Below are 16,963 nucleotides of genomic sequence, written 5' to 3'. Positions count from 1 at the left end.
GCTGACCTCCCAAGTGAAGGTGCCTGCATAGTTCTGCAAGTGGTATTGCCCCCCCAAAGTTAACAATAGAAATGGTTGTTTAATGTACCAAAGTAACTGGCATTCAATAATAAAGAATGCAAGGTAGTTTTCTTTTAGCAAAAAATGTTTTTAAAATAGTAAGTGTCTATTAATTAATGTTTTCTACCAAAGATTCACTCGACTTTCATGCAAGATTTACACATTTTTGACGTCACTTAAAAAAATGTATAATCCTAGTCAAAGTGGTGTGAATCTAGGATGAAAACATATATAAACAAACCCCTATGCCTCTTCATTTTTACATCCTCACTGGTGATGAATATTTGGAATACCAGTATATGGGTTGAATATATTAGAAAGGGGTCTCCTTTCTGGATTGCTGAGGCAGGAGCGTTTTTAAAAGTGTTAAACAGCAAGGTGACATTTAGTACCAGGTTGATGGGGGCAGTATTTTTTTTTTTTTATACTCTTCCTCAAAGCCATAGCCCAATGCTTCATAAAGGTCATATGAGCTGCTATTAATATAGCAGGGGAATGTACAGTTCAAAAGAGAATGGTTTACATTTTTGCATACAAATTCATTTAAAAATAAAAAAAGTAGAAAAAAGGAAAAGAAACAGCTGATCTACAGAACCAATTCACCTGCCGGTGGAGCAGTTTTTTATTTGCTCATTTCTGTTTCATGCCCTTAGGGGGAGCAGTCATGGATTTTTTATGTAATAGTAGCCACGCTTGTTAGGTATCTGGTGTAATAGAAGATTATTCCTTTCTAAATTATCATTCAACCCTAGTAGATTAATGCTTAGAACTTTATATTCCAAGATGCATGTATGGGGCATTTCACTTAGTACGCTATTACACGTCAGCCATCAGATGCAATTAAATTACATAGCTGCTGTTCTAACATACAAAAAAAAAAAAAAAAAAAAGCTTTAATCTTAGTATTACCAGCATTAGAGAAAATCTTTCTTTATAGTGTGTCCAAATACCTGTCCAATCTGTCTTTTTCTAAATATTAATATACTAGACTTTGGACTTTTGTAGAAGATTAAAAACAAGTCTTCAAGATATAAACATGTTTCACATCAAAATTTTCATCAAGAGCTGGGTGCTATAACATAGAAAAAAGACTTTTTCTTAGAACACAATTAAAATAAGATCACATGTACCTGCAATAGTGCACAAGCAAGAGGTGGGATGCATAGTGGCAGGAGGATAAAACACACAGTACAAGTTCACATTGTGTCAACAAGTAAATTCCAAAAAATCAACAAAATATTCCAATAGTCCAAGGGTATTTTGTGAAGGGTGATGTAGAAGACCAGCAAAAGATCTGTTGCGTCTTTAGTGGTGAACTATCGAAGTGACGGGTCCACCAAACAGAGCTGAGGCAATAGCCATGCACTACTGAAAGTATACCATATTAAAACTGAATAGTACTTGTGTATTAAACCAAATACTATTAATATACATAGATATCACCGAGTCCAGTGGGGGCTGCCAAATGAGGCTGCAAAATTAAAAAATAAAAATGAAAGATTTTAAGTTTTAGTTCTCGCATAGAACAATTTTTTCCCCCCTAAGAACTATATCTATGTATATCAATAGTATTTGCTTGTGCACTATTTATTTTAATTGAAGTCTGTGAAATTTTTTCTCTGTTATAACACCCAGCTCCTGATGAGGCTACTGATGCAAAACATGTCAAGCATGGGGCATTCCTTCTTCAAGTTAGCAGTTTCATTTCATTCATATTGAGTCATTTTGATGATTTCTAAAAATCTATCTATCTATCTATCTATCTATCTATCTATCTATCTATCTATCTATCTATCTATCTATCTATCTATATATATATATATATATATATATATATATATATATATATATATATATATTCAAAAATATTGGGATGCCTACCTTTACATGCACATGAATTTTAATGGCATCCCAGTATTAGTCGGTAGGGTTCAATATTGAGTTGGCCCACCCTTTGCAGCTATAACAGCTTCAACTGTTCTGGGAAGGCTGTCCACAAGGTATGGGAGTGTGCCTTTAGACTAAAATGTACTGGAAATTTAGTTGACTAAATACGTCTAAAACTAAAACAATTGCAGCAGACTAAAATGGGACTAAACCTAAAATGCCATTTTAGTTAAAAGACTAAAACTAAATAAAAGTTTGCTGCCAAAATTAACACTGGCTGTCACTATACATAAGACTGGGTTCACATACAGTATATGCAAAATGGATGCGTTTTAAGCAGCATCCAATTCGCATGACATGTGAATTTGACCGGCTCTCAATGGAGCTGGTTCACACATGTCCGAGGCGGCCACGATGTGGTTTCAAAAAGGGTCCTGTGCATTTTTGGATCTGGTTCAGGTGCGAATTCAGGCAAAAATTTGCACCTGAATTGCCCCTTAACTGATGAACAGAAACACACCGGACCTCAAACTGCACACCGCAGCCGTACATATGTGAACCCGGTCTAACTTTCCGAGGAAGTCTCAGATTCTGATAATTTGTCCCAGGAAATGTGTCTCTTATTCTTGAATGTCTTTTTAACCACTTCCTCCCCATCCACAGTCAAATGATGGAGGGAAGGTGAGGCTCTCGTTCTGGCTGGATGTCATATGACAGCGCACCTGAACGGCCGCTCCTATGCGCCCATATCACAGCCGGACACATGTGCCACCTATCAGTGCCCATCAGTGGCTCCTATCAGTCCTCATCGGTGCCACCTATCAGTGCCCATCAGTATGGCATAATAGTGCCTCCTCATCAGTACCACCTCACCAGTGCCCATAAGTGCCACTTCATCAGTGCCCATAAGTGCTTCCTCATCAGTGCCCATAAGTGCCGCCTCCTCAGTGCACATCAGTGAAGGAGAAAAATTACTTTTTTACAAAATTTACTGACAGAAACTAAGAAAAACTTTTTTTTTTTTCATTCAACATTTTGGGTCTTTTTTTTTAGTAAAAAATAAAACAGCAGTGATTAAATACCACCAAAAGAAAGCTCTGTTTGTGTGAAGAAAATAAAAAATTAATTTGGGTACAGTGTTGCATGACCGCGCAATTGTCATTCAAATTGCGACAGCGCTGAAAGCTGAAAAATAGCCTGGGCAGGAAGGGGGTAAATGTGCCCTGTATTGAGGTGGTTAAAGTGGTTGTATAAGCTGAAACTTTTTTTTAACTTAATGCATTCTATGCATTAAAATAAAAAGCTTTCTGTGTGTAGCAGCCTCCCTAGCACCCCCTAATACTTACCCGAGCCCCATCTCTCTCCAGCGATGTCAACTAGTCCCTCGGCCTTCCGTGACTCTCCCTCTTATTTGGCTGAGACACAGCAGTGGCGCAATTGGATTCCACTGCTGTCAATCAAAGTCAGTTAGCCAATCAGGAGAGAGGGGGGTGGGGCCGAACGGCAGTTCCATGTCTGAATGGACACACGAAGCTGCAGCTCAGCTTGGGTGCCCACATAGCAAGCTGCTATTGTTGTTAGTATTCATTCTTTTTTTTTCTTTTTTTTTTGCAAATTTTAATTTTGGACTTTTCAGTAATTCTAAAAGTCTGCATAAAAAAAAATCCTGACATATCACAATATAAAGAAACAGGATCATTTGCTATAAAATCTTTACCTTTTTTAATTGAAAAGTCATCCTTGAGCTCCAGTTCAATGACTTTGCCGAGGCTGAGATGATGTCATCATTAGTCTGCTACAGGATTGAGGAAGTATTTCTCCTGCCCCCAATGATTAGACTTTGTAGAAAGACAGAGGTGCCGCAGGGGGCTAATCTGTGTCAGACATTTGTGAACTAAGAACTGCACAGACACCAGGATTTACAGATTGTGTCATCCATGAACCAGTATTTAAGCTGAAAAAGTTGCTAACCCTGAATGATATCTGAATAAAGATGGTTCTGTCCTTTTGGAGAGAAAAGCAAATCAAGCCATTGTCAAGGGGAAATACTGTGAGCTCTTGTTACACTTACCCATTGCTTAGCATGCATGCATTTATCCTGAAAGCATATATCTGATCCTAGGTCCACTTTATGTTACTACAATAAGGGAGCTATTTTACCTGCCAAAGGTTTTCTATTTCTGTCTATCCAGTCCTGATATTTACAAAGCTCTGTCACACATAGGGATGAGCTTTGGATTTGAGTCAACTGATTTCAGGAGGACTAAATGTCCAGATTTGGGCAATTTGCCCCCCTACCTGATTCCCTGGCTGCTGCAGCCAGACATTATAATATTATACATGATTTATATAGCGGCAACAAATAACGCAGTGCTTTACAATATATCATTCATTTCATTACCACTAAATGACAGCTTCTGACTGGCTGCTGGCTTGTATATGACCATATATGGTCAATTATGTTACTTCCCCAGCCTGTTTGCTGACATTGACCTGTCATTTGCAACAGAGTATCACGAGAGGATCATTGTGGCATGGGTTGCTGTGGTTGCAGGTCATTGGGGGTGTCATTCTTAGTGATTGAAGATGGTTCTACATCACTGGATTGAGGTCATATTTAAATTGTAGGACTTTTTCTGTAATAAAATATTTTTTTCAACTGTGTGTGTTTTAGTTAATATTTTATTATTGAATTAGGTACCCAATACTCATTCATGTTCATGAAGGGGAGGGGGATATCTGGTGGCCCTCTTTTTTTTAAAGGGGACTTCCATATTGCAATAAGTCTTCTCCCTGCAGACCCCCACATCCACTGGGCAAGAGATAAGGCCCTTTTCCTCATCAACATGGGGACAAGGTGTCTTGCTGGGGGGCCCTGTGTTGAGGGCATGTGGCTTAGCATGGTTGGGGGGTGGGGGTTGTAAGTTCCCTTTGCTGGCCAGCCAGGCGGCATGACCAGATAAGGGTCTGATATCAATTTTGGGGAACCCCACAACATATTTTTTCTTTTTTTTTGTGATGTGCCCTTCAAAATCCATTTCAGGGATTTCACGGGGCGCCCACTCTGCTTGTATTTGTATTATTTTGTTTTTCTCTGGGCATGTGGCCTGGTGGCATGGTTCAGGAGTTGGGGGTAGGGTTGCCACCTCATCCCTTTAAAACTGAACACATATTAATTACACAGGTTGTGTGACTGATTAAGGTGATAATTACATTCACTTGGTGCCTTATCTGCATTAAATTAGCCTCAGAACCTGTGTAATTCATATTTGTTCAGGTTTAATGGGATGAGGTGGTAACCCTAGTGGGGGAGGGGGCTGCATGCTAGTTGCCCCCCCCCCCCTTTCTTGGCTGCATACCTTGATAAGGGTCTGGCATGGACTTTGAAGGGGACCTCATGCAAAAAAGCAGACCCTTATCAGTCAATGTATGTCCCCTACCTCGTAAACCATACCAGGCCAAATGTCCTTATTGTGGGGAGGGTACCTTGCCCTTATTTTGGCTGGGTACCCCAGATAACCTGCCCCCCCCATACAAAAAAAAGTATAAAGTAAACAAGTCACGCATATCATTGAAAAAGTCATTTACTATAAAAGAAATGTAAATCCAATGTCGGTTACATCATTCAGCAATGTAGATCCATTATCAATCACGTCAATCATGATGAATAATGCACCGATGACTTGCAGATCCAATGACCTACACCGCGGTGATCCTAATCCATCAATTCTCTGTTGCAAATAACAGTTCCTGGGCAGATTGCTGAATCTCAACAAACTGGGCAAGGAAGTGATGTCACTCTGACACTTTGCCTTCTTCTCCTATCACCATGCTTCTTATTAGCACATGGGCACAAGTGGTTGTGCTGACTGAGAAGCGTGACAGAATGCACAATTTCCACATACTGTATGTTTGAATCTAACCATTTTATTAACATTCAATAACTGGTTTCTATCTTTGCTATCTGCTATGGTTTACTGATGGAGAATTTTCTATTATGCACTTAGTGAATTGCCCACTGTGTTCCTCTCTAGCTAGTTAGAATGATAAATATGCTTACTCTTGTCTCATCTGTAAAAACAAGCCAATGTCCTCTCCTAGAAAACTCACAGGTCACCTCTTAAAGCACATAACTTAATTTAGCTGTGTTTTTTGCTGGTTATTTCCATTTACACTAATACACCCACAAGAAACATGGCACCAAAACTGTCTTATGAACGCAGTACAATGTAAAACTGCGTGTTTGCGCATGAACTCATTATTGTAAATGAGTTTGCCATGGAAACACTAGTTGGAACATCTGCTGACATTTCACTTTCTTCTTCCAATCTGAGCCAACACGAACCTTCTTCTATAGTGTGTAAGGTATATATATATATATATATATGAGAAAATAAGTTTGCGCTCTGGTAGGAATATTCTACTTTTCTACATGAACGGATCCTAATTTTGATCTGATCTTCATCTACTCATGATAGATAAAAACCGTTTTATTAAAAAATAAAAATAAAATAAAAGAATACCCACAACATTTTATGAATATAATATACAGTATATTTTATGAATATAATATACAGTATATTTTATGAATATAATATACAGTATATTTACTAATAATAAACATGTTATACTTACCCTCTCTGTGCAATGGTATTGCACAGAGCAGCCTGAACCTCCTCTTCTGGGGTTCCCCACTGGCACTCCAGGCTCTTCCTCTTCTGCGTGTGCCACCATAGGAAACCTATTCCTATGGTGGCACACATGTGGGATTGCGCCAAAGCTGGGCTGTGTGTGTCCATTAACACACACGGCGTGGCTCGGCCCCACCCACTTCTTCTTTCTCACTGCATTTGACTGACAGTGGCAGGAGCCACTGGCTAGAGCCAGTGGCTCCTGCTTCTCTCAGTATAGCCTGTGAGAGAGCTGAGAGAGGAAAGAAGCCCTGCAAATGAGCACAGTGCTAAATCAATACTAAATTCAGGTAAATATTTAAGCATGGGAGGGAGGAGAAACAGGCACTGAAAGGTTTTTTTACCTTCTATAGAATGCATTAAGGTAAAAAAGAAAACCTTATGACTTTAGTACCACTTACAGTCCCAGTTCACTCTGGTGCGATGCGGGAAACCCTGCAATTCAGTGCCAGTGTCTTGTCGAATACTGTCCCCCATCGGATAGTGTCCGCCCTGTACTGTGCAGGCGCAGTACGGAGGACAAACGAGACGCCGAAAGTCTCCAAAGTTCAACAGCTGATCGTCAACTGTACACGGCGCCCTGAGTCCAGGTTCATGCCCCACCATCCAAGTGGACATAGAGTCACAATAAAAAGATGCCAAGCGCAGCGAGGCCGTGCCCGAAGCGTGGAGAGCGAAGCGTGGCGAGCGAAGCGAGCCCGCGAGGGGCCCCCTTACAAAGCATTCACTATTAAGTGCCCAAGAGCCATGTACAGCTGATGGTCAGCTGGTCAACTTCGGAGACTTTCGGCGTCTCCTTGTCCTCCGTACTGCGCAAGCGCTGCGCCTGCGCAGTACGGGCGGACACTATCCGATAGGGGGACACTTCTCGTCAGAACACCGGTTCCCGGATGGCACTGCTGGGGGTGTCAATATAAAGTTAATGACACCCCCAGATCAGTTCGCAGATCGCAGGGTGAACTGTGAAATGGTACAGGAATCAGATCCCATAGGTGTGAACACCCATGCAACCTGATTCCAGTGCGTGCCAAAAAAAAAGGGCCCTGTACCATTTTGGTGGGAATGCGACGTGATTTCAGCCATACAGTGAATGGTATAGTGTCAAGGGTTTGAACGCAGAGTCACAAGGACTGTGCGAAGAATACAGAGCAGAGGGGATTTGATTAACTTCTTGGTCTCCTCTTACAATAAATGGCCTTAGGAGTGCTCAGTTCTGAACAGTTCTGTAATAATACTAAACTGTGCAAATGGACCAATCTCCTACTGTGGAAATTGGATCTGATTGGATGCAGGCACTGTTGGGCCAACAATTTTCCACCCAGTTCCTTTGATTTTTCAATTAAAGGATGTCAGCTGGTGCATTGCCAACAGAGCTGCCCATTGATCACATTTCTGCCAGTTCATTAGGTACCAGGTAAAATTTGTTCAGTGTATGGCCAGCTTAGAAGGGAGAGGAATGACTGCACTGCCTCAATGAGGGGATGTTGCAATTTTCTTTTCTTACAAGTGAAAAACTGATCTTATTGACAATTCATCTTTTTAACATCATTTTTTTAACACTGTAAGAGATGTAAGGTACTTTGATGAGGGAAAATCTATGCTGTCACATAGAAGGGATCCCCTTGTGGCATTATTAAAAAAAAGAAAAAAGTATAAAATGTAACAAAATGATGAGAAATTTTAAAAAAATGCACAGATAATGCACACCTAATAACTTGCACCGAGACATTCTGCAATTGCAATGCACAGATGAACATAAAACTCTTACTGAGCTACACACATTTGTTATCCCTTCACACATTGAGGCTTAAGAATGCCCTTTTCAAGAGTGTCATTTTAGTTTAAGACTATTTATGGCACGTAGTAAACAGTTTTAATGTCATGTCAGTTATGTACAGGCATTTGTTGTTATTTCCCAACTTCACCCAGTTTAATCCTTTACAGGGGATTTTGGAAATTATATGGTGTGTGCTTTCATTAATAACAATGCTGCTATAATTTTATTAAAAAATAATCTCTTTTAATTCTCTAAGCTCTTTACTTTCAAAAAGTATACAATTCTGGTGTCTTTGGTCAAATTTTAAGCCTACACTATGCATTTCATTGGGGCATTGAAAAGGTAATTGTGGTCATATTAGTACACCGTTTCAACAATACAGTACTTTCTATGATGAAGACTTGCATTTGAAAAACAAAATGCTAGATAGACCATTTTAGTGGAATGTAGACCAGCATGACACATGAAGGTCCTTGTTGGCAAACAAAAAAAGTGAACATCTGAGGTAATCGCATATTGAAAAGGGGGTAATTGGAGTCAGATATCGTATCAATGAGTCAGACATTAGAACTAAATTGAGAGAAGGTTTGAACTGTCACAAAAAAAATAAATCAAACCGCTCGTCACAAAAGAATATGGAAGAAGTGCAATAAAGGCCAATGAAAAGATCTGCGGTGCTGGAAGGAAGTTCACCTCTTCCCCCTCCCTCCCTGAAATCTTCTGGGACACGTCCCAAGTCCCAGAAGATTGCCCGGCCATTCACAACGCGCTGTGAAGCCACAGCTGGGTGCCCACAGTTACAATGCCGGCGCCGTGGAGAGGAGGGGGGGAGGAGCGAGGCTTCGTGCACCTGCATCGCTGGACCGTGGGACAGGTGAGTGTCTGTTCATTAAAAGTCAGCAGCTACACTTTGTGTAGCTGCTGACTTTTAAATGGGTGGAACTCTGCTTTAAGTTCACAACACACAGCCTACATAGCATTTCTAGCTGCAGAAAAAAAATATTTCCACTGGTTATCAATTAACTAGTGTCAGGTTACGGAAGGTAACATTAAAGTGGTTCTAAAGGCTGACATTTTTTTTTTTACCTTCATGCATAGAATGCATGAAGATAAAAAAAGATTCTGTATCCAGGCCCTACCCCCTTATACTTACCTGAAGCCAGCTCTCTCTGTTCTGTCCCTCTTCACAGGGCAGATCCATAGCAGCAGTAGCCATTGGCTCCCACTGCTATCAATCAAACTCTGTAAAGAGGGGGTGGGGCCATGCTTGTCTATAGACACAGGCAGCAGGGCTCAGGAGCAAGCCCACACGGCTTCCTATGGGGGCACTGGATGAAGAGGAGGAGCCAAAAAGATGAGCATTGGGGCTGCTCTGTGCAAAACTATTGCACAGAGCAGGTAAGTATGATATGTTTGTTACTTTTGTAAAAAAAAAAAAAAATTAACCTTTATAAACACTTTAGAGACAGTTATTATCCTTGAAAGATCTAATATATCCACTTTAGTAAGCATATCATGTTTATAATCTTCAACATTGTCAAAGCTAAATGGAAACTACTATGTGGCGAATGTCATGACTCTAGAATAATTAATTCCACAATAAAAGATCTTATACTCAAAGATGAATAAAATGGATTCCATGTTTGTATACTTCAAAAATGATTACTGATAGATAATTTAGGTAGAGCTTCAACTACATAGTTTTATAGAGATAAAGGAGATTCAAGAAAGCATGCACAATTGAATTTCAAGGTGTATGGACATCTTAAAGGTCCAAATCTCAGCTGATTTAGCAGGGTCTAGTCGAGATTAAATCCATCTATGGGCAAGCCGATTGTACTCAAGCCGATCCATTGATCAACTTGGGTACAGCCAACATTGCGATTATTGACAGTGGCTTTAGCCACTAGCAGTAATCTCTGTGCCCCCCCCGCAACCCCCCCCCCCCCATCAGGAGAGCACAATAGCTCCATGGGAGATGATTTCTTTTCCTGCAAGCCATGGTTGCAGAAAGAAAATCACAAAATCTATTCTATGGCCTGCCTAAGGGTTTAGGTTGTAGTTAGTAGTCAAGGCATGTGGAGGATCCCTTTTTTTACTATTTTTTTGTACTGGCAACCCTGAAAAAGTAGTTTGTGGTGTAGAGCCCAAACTCCAAAGTACCACCTCAGTGGCAACACCTCTGTTCAACAATCACCCACATTCAAGTACAGATCTCTAAAACACATATGGTTTGTATCTATTAACTGCAGATAGAAGATATCTGTATCTCTAACTTACTGTGTCCCAGTACGAATCTGCGCTAATATTGCTGGCTTCTATCAACATTTTCACTAAGACAGGCACACATATAGGCATTTACAATATTTAGGAGTCTGCACTATCTCTCTTTGGTGTGGAGGGAGAATGGAAAGAAGAGTGATCTGTAAATAAGACAAACGTTATAACACATAGAGGTTGATTTACTAAAACTGAGCAGTGCAAAATCTGGTGCAGCTGTGCCTAGAAACCAATCAGCTTGCTGGTTTTTCTATTAGGCCGGGTTCACTGGTGTGACAAACGCTCCAACATTGGGAGCTCATGTCGCATGATGTGTGAAAATCAATGTTTCCCTATGGGAGCCGTCTTAACTGGTCCGACACAAGTCGGTCCGACTTTGAAAATGCTCCCTGCACTACTTTGGTCCGACTTTGATTCTACTTCAGCCTATTGAATAACAAGTCAGATCAAAGTCGGATCAAAGTCAGATCGCCGTCTTGCTCTGATGATCTTGAGGGGGTACTCCACGCCAAATTTTAAATAAAAAAACGGCATGGGTTCCCCCTCCAAGAGCATACCAGGCCCTTCGGTCTGATATGGATTTTAAGGGGAACCCCCTACGCCAAAAAACGGTGTGGGGGTCCCCCCTAAATCCATACCAGACCCTTATCCGAGCACGCAGCCCGGCCGGTCAGGAAAGGGGGTGGGGATGAGCGAGTGCCCCCCTCCTGAACTGTACCAAGCCGCATGCCCTCAACATGGGGGGGTGCTTTGGGGCAGGGGGGCGCTCTGTGGCCCCCCACCCCAAAGCACCTTGTCCCCATGTTGATGAGGACAAGGGTGTCTTCCCGACAACCCTGGCCGTTGGTTGTCGGGGTCTGCGGGTGGGGGGCTTATCGAAATCTGGGAGCCCCCTTTAATAAGGGGGCCCCCAGATCCTGGCCCCCCCACCCTATGTGAATGAGTATGGGGTACATCGTACCTCTACCCATTCCCCTGGGGGAAAAAAGTGTCAATAAAAAAACACACTAGACAGGTTTTTTAAGTAATTTATTAGGCAGCTCCAGGGGTCTCTTCTGAATTCGGGTTTCTCTTCCAACTTCGCCGCTCTCTCCGTCCTCTTCTCCCGCTCCCCAGTATCTTCTGCCGGGATCCTCTTTTGCCCGCTCTGTTGCTAGCGGTGGCCCGGTCTTCTCCATCGTCTTTTTCCCTCTTCTCTTCTTCCGATGTTGACACAACGCTCTCTCCCGCTGTAATGCTGTGTGTGCGGTGTGCAATGACTTATATAGGCATGGGGCGTGGTCACCGGGTGATGACACCCGGTGACCCCGCCCCTTATGACATCACCACCCCATCATGTTGAGGGCATGTGGCCTGGTACTGTTCAAGGGGGGGGTGCTCGCTCATCCCCACCCCCTCTCCTGACTGGCCCGGGCTGCGTGCTTGGATAAGGGCCTGGTATCGATTTTGGGGGGACCCCCACGCTGTTTTTCCCCTTAAAATCCACACCAGACCTAAGGGCCTGGTATGCTCTTGGAGGGGGAACCCATGCCGGTTTTTCATTTAAAATTTTGCGTGGAATTCCCCCTCAAGATCATCAGAGCACAAGTCGCATGCCAAAGTTGGATCAGGCAAGATAGCGTTCCGACTTTGATCCGACTTCAATGATATTCAATGGCTGACGTAAGAGCAAAGTCAGACCAAAATAGTGCAGGGAGCATTTTTTAAAGTTGGACCGACATGTGTCGGACCAGTTAAGACAGCTCCCATAGGGATTTTCACACATCATGTGACATGAGCTCCCAATGTCGGAGCGTTTGTCGCACCAGCGTGAACCCGGCCTTAGAAGCTGATTGTCTACCATGTACAGCTGCACCAGATTTTGCACTCTCCAGTTTTAGTAAATCAACCCCATAAACTGTATTCACTGACAAAACTATTAAAAGCTCAAGGAAGGCTATACCAAATTGGCATTATTTTTATTCTTTCTCAGTTCAAGATCATAACTGTAATAAGAGAATACATCGTTATTCCAATGATTTGCAATGGTATCACTTTCAATTGCTCTACTTCTAATATACAAGTACTTTGATCCTTTTTCATTTTGAAAAATTGCAATAGATTCATATTGTGTAAATTATCATTTTATCTGTTTTTAAGGTTAGTGGCTTAAGAATACGATATGGCATTATACATCTATTTTTAAATCCATGACTCCTTTCTTACACATGGCTTAAACCACAAGAACCTCTCGCTGAATGATTATCTGTTGTCCTTATTGATAAGATCCATCAAATGTCAGACTATGTGCTGTTACAGAAAAACATTGATTTTTCAGACAATAAACTCAACCTGATTTTTTCTCTTTTTCAAAGGTGGAAAAGCCAAAGCTAGAGGAAGATTGATTCATATCAAGTGCTAAGGTAATCTCATCTGAACTAAATCCCAACCTTGGAACAAAGGATGCACTTTGGTTTATCATCTGTGAGATATAAGACTTCCCCTTTTGTGTCATTGTCATATTCCTGAGAACTTTATCTGGACATTGAAGGAATAGCAAGACATCTACTGTAAAAGGTAGTTAAATAATCAAAGGCCTAACAAAAATCTCAATAATTGGCAAAAAAAATTACTGTTGCGCAAGAGCATTTAATTGACTTCAATTACCAGAGAAGAATTTTGAAGTTTCATTTATTTCGAGTTCATGGATCGGATTAAAAATAGGCCAGTGATATATTCATGATACATATTACAAGGTGGACAGAGAATGTTGGGTCTCCATCAATATCCTGAACTATACTATAGAAATATATCTCCCAAAATCAAGTTGTAATTGCTTATTAACATTTTGAGAGTTACTGCATTCTTCAAGAGTGGTCAACAACAAAGAATCTCAATATGTACCTTTTCTTGGTGCTCAGTCTCCACACCCTGTGGGTGGCAGTCTCTATAGCAATGCAGCATGGACACTATGACATGTGTAAGACACAAACAAAGTCCGATGAAGGCATTGTGTGGGAATATATGGCTTGTCAGCCAGAATCTAGAGACATGACACCATATCTGAAGGTAAAGCTGGAACCTCCAAATAGCACCTGTGGGGACCCTCCAGAACCTTTCTGTGCTATGGTAAGAGATTTTATCCATTGAATGCATTTCAGAGGAAGATTAGATCAAACACTGATTTAAGTGTTGTAACTAATTGTTTTAATGTTTTATAAATTATTTTATTTATAGTTACAAAGTTGGTAAGGTTGAAAAAAGTCAACAGTTTGTGTACGTGTGATCACTAATTTCAATATTCATGTACATTGTACTTGCTAGGAAACATATCTAAATGTTTTTTGAAGTGTGTCTTCTTTAGAGAACTTAGGTTAAATCATTTCCTCCCAATGCTAGTCCTCCCTCAAATTTATCTTCTCCAGGGGGAATATGTTTATTGATTGTAGTTGTTCCTAATAACTGAGGTTTTATTAGCTTTATTGCCCTTCTCTGGACAGCATACTCAAGATGTGACTGAGCCAGAGGTGGTAGATTTTTAGTTTTATCTCTTTAGTAAATACCCTTTTTAATGCATGCTATAAGCTTTAAAAAATACCCTTTTTAATGCATGCTAATTGCCTGCTAGGCTTGTCTGCTGCAGCTTGGCATTGCATGCTATTTCTGTGTCTGTTATCTACTAGGACACCCAGATCCTTTTCCATCCTTGATTTCCCCAGTGGTTGTCCCTAGCATGTAACTTGCATGCATAGTCTTAGCTCCCGAGTGCATTACTTTACATTTTTCAATATTAAAGCCTTATCTGCCACATAGCTGCTCACCCCTCTATTCATATTAGACATGTGCACACTGAAATATTTTGTTTCGGAATTTTGTTTTCGTCCGAAAAATACATTTATTTAGTTACTCTCGAAATGTGTTTTTATTTATTTTGTTTCTTTAAAAAATGCATTCGTCCGAAAATCCAAACAGTTAAGGTCGAATCTGTCATTGAAGGCTTATGGTGTCTGTCGAATTTTCTAAGCAGATTCGACAGAGCAGCTAAACTGTACAACGCCGCAATCGTACATTTACGGTCGAATGTTCCACCTACAAGCTATAGTAGAATTATAGTGTTGTATGACACTAGTAATAATTATATTTATTAATTATTATTACTAGTCAACCAACATTAGAATTCTTCTATAGCCTATGGGCGGAGCATTTGACCATAAATGTCCGCCCGCGTCGACTGCTTCGTCGAATCTTCATGTCAAATCTTTTCTCTCTATGTCGAATAATCTTGGACTAATAGAGTTAGGCTAGGCACAGTCGACCTTTTTTGCTATTGTCTCTATAATGTCGAATCTTTTCTCTATATGTAAAATCTTTTCTCTCTATGTAGAATAATCTTAGACTAATAGAGCTAAGGTTAGGCACATTCGACCACAGGTTCGATGGACACAGATCGCTATTGTCAGAGTCATGTTGAATCTCCTATCTATATCGACTGTTGTTGCAACAAAAGCAAAAATAAAGCATTTGTTTGTTAAAACGATAACGGAAATACCCGAAATTCGGATGAAAATGCATTCGGACGAAAACGAATGCACACGTCTGATTCATATTAGGTCTTCTTGTAGATTTGGTATATCCTGTTGTGAAGTTGCTACTTAGCTTTGTATCATCAGCAAAAACTGATACTGAACTATTCACAACTATATCATTTATGAACAAGTTAATCAGAATTGGTTCCAGGACGGAGCCCTTGGGTACTCCGCTTACAACTCTATAATATTTAGAAATTAGAAAAAGAAAGAGAAAAGAGGTTAATCACTACCCTCTGAACCCTCTGGTCCTGAAACTAGTTTTCTATCCAGATACATACAATGTCAACAGTGCCAAAATACCTTAGTTTGTAAATTAAGCCTTTATGGGGTAGTGTATCAATTGCCTTCATAAAATTCAGACACACTACAGCTACAGAATGTTTGCTTAAGGCTACTTTCACACTGGGGCATTGGGGACGTTGGCGGGAAAGCGGCAGTTTATCATTGTTCTTGCAGTCCTTTTTGGCCGCTAGCGGAGCGCTTTTAACCCCCGCTAATGGCCAGAAAAGGGTTAAATGTGCCCGCAATTCAGCACTTCATCATGGCTGCCCATTGATTTCAAAGGGCAGGGGCGCTTTATGAGAGGTGTGTACACCGTTCCTACAGTGCTTTAAAGATGCGGCTTGCAGGACTTTTTTTGGCTTCCTGCCAGCGCCCTCGGGCTTTCACACTGGAGTGACAGGAGAGGCTCTATACAGGCACTATTTTTAGCGCTATAGCGACTCAGTGTGAAAGCAGCCTAAATGTTTGCAGAATGTTCCCTTATTCAAGAATTTTAGCTTAAATCTGCAATCTGGGCAAAATAAATAAATACATAATTACATATACAGTTGAAGTACAATTATGGGAGCCCTTATCTTACTAAAAAATTTGCAATTTTGTCTGCCCACTCCTGACATTTACAAATAGACTGCATAGCGAGCTGGGGACCTAATTTCCCTCTACAGCAGTTTAGCAGTACAGCCTGGGCACTTCAGCTTGTAAATGGACAATGAAGGTGCAGCAGCAGACAAATGAGGTAATTTCAATCCTGCTGCCAGCATGTTCCTAGTTGACTCAGAGTGCTGACCTTCCCACTCCCAGTCTTGAGTGCTGCTATACAGGGGATTGTAAGAGACTGATATTGGTTCACATTCAGGAATTTACAATGATTTTGTAATGATTGCATGAAACTGCATGGAATTATATTCTTATATCTGCCAATAATTCAGTTGTAATTAAAAAAAAACAGATGTGAAAGCTAGAATTTGCAATAATAAAAAATAAGTGTAATTCACTTATTTTAATAAGATGAATTGTTAGCATTTGTGGTCACATTCTTCTAAAACGTAATAGTTTTTTTATATATAGTACACTATATTACCAAAAGTATTGGGCTGCCCGCCTTTACACGCATATGAACTTTAATGGTATCCCAGTCTTAGTCCGTAGGGTTCAATATTGAGTTGGCCCACCCTTTGCAGCTAAAACAGCTTCAACTCTTCTGGGAAGGCTGTCCACAAGCTATAGGAGTGTGTCTATGGGAGTGTTTAACAATTCTTCCAGAAGCGCATTTGTGAGGTCAGGCACTGATGTGAATGAGAAGGCCTGGCTCACAGTCTCCGCTGTGCAGGCCAGTCAACTTCCTCCACCCTAAACTCGCTCATCCATGCCTTTATGGACCTTGCTTTGTGCACTGGTCCAAATCATTTGCTGGAGGA

At 40.9% G+C, this 16,963-nt stretch overlaps 1 protein-coding gene across 9 annotated transcripts in view; it reads left to right on the top strand.

The window, feature by feature from the left end:
- NTNG1 (netrin G1) overlaps window positions 1–16,963 on the top strand; it is a 527,102-nt gene that overhangs the window by 128,731 nt on the left and 381,408 nt on the right. For all 9 annotated transcript variants that reach the window (XM_073592992.1, XM_073592993.1, XM_073592995.1 and 6 more), the window contains exon 2: window positions 13,050–13,803. In XM_073592992.1, the coding sequence (XP_073449093.1) occupies window positions 13,573–13,803 (231 nt within the window). In that variant the 5' untranslated portion in view covers window positions 13,050–13,572. The remainder of the gene's footprint in view (window positions 1–13,049; window positions 13,804–16,963) is intronic.

The sequence above is a fragment of the Aquarana catesbeiana genome, linkage group LG07, assembly GCF_042186555.1.
Source record: "Aquarana catesbeiana isolate 2022-GZ linkage group LG07, ASM4218655v1, whole genome shotgun sequence".
NCBI classification, from domain to species: Eukaryota; Metazoa; Chordata; class Amphibia; order Anura; family Ranidae; genus Aquarana; species Aquarana catesbeiana.
The sequence above is the reverse complement of the archived record's forward strand: the minus strand, read 5'-3'. Positions and strand labels throughout refer to the sequence as shown.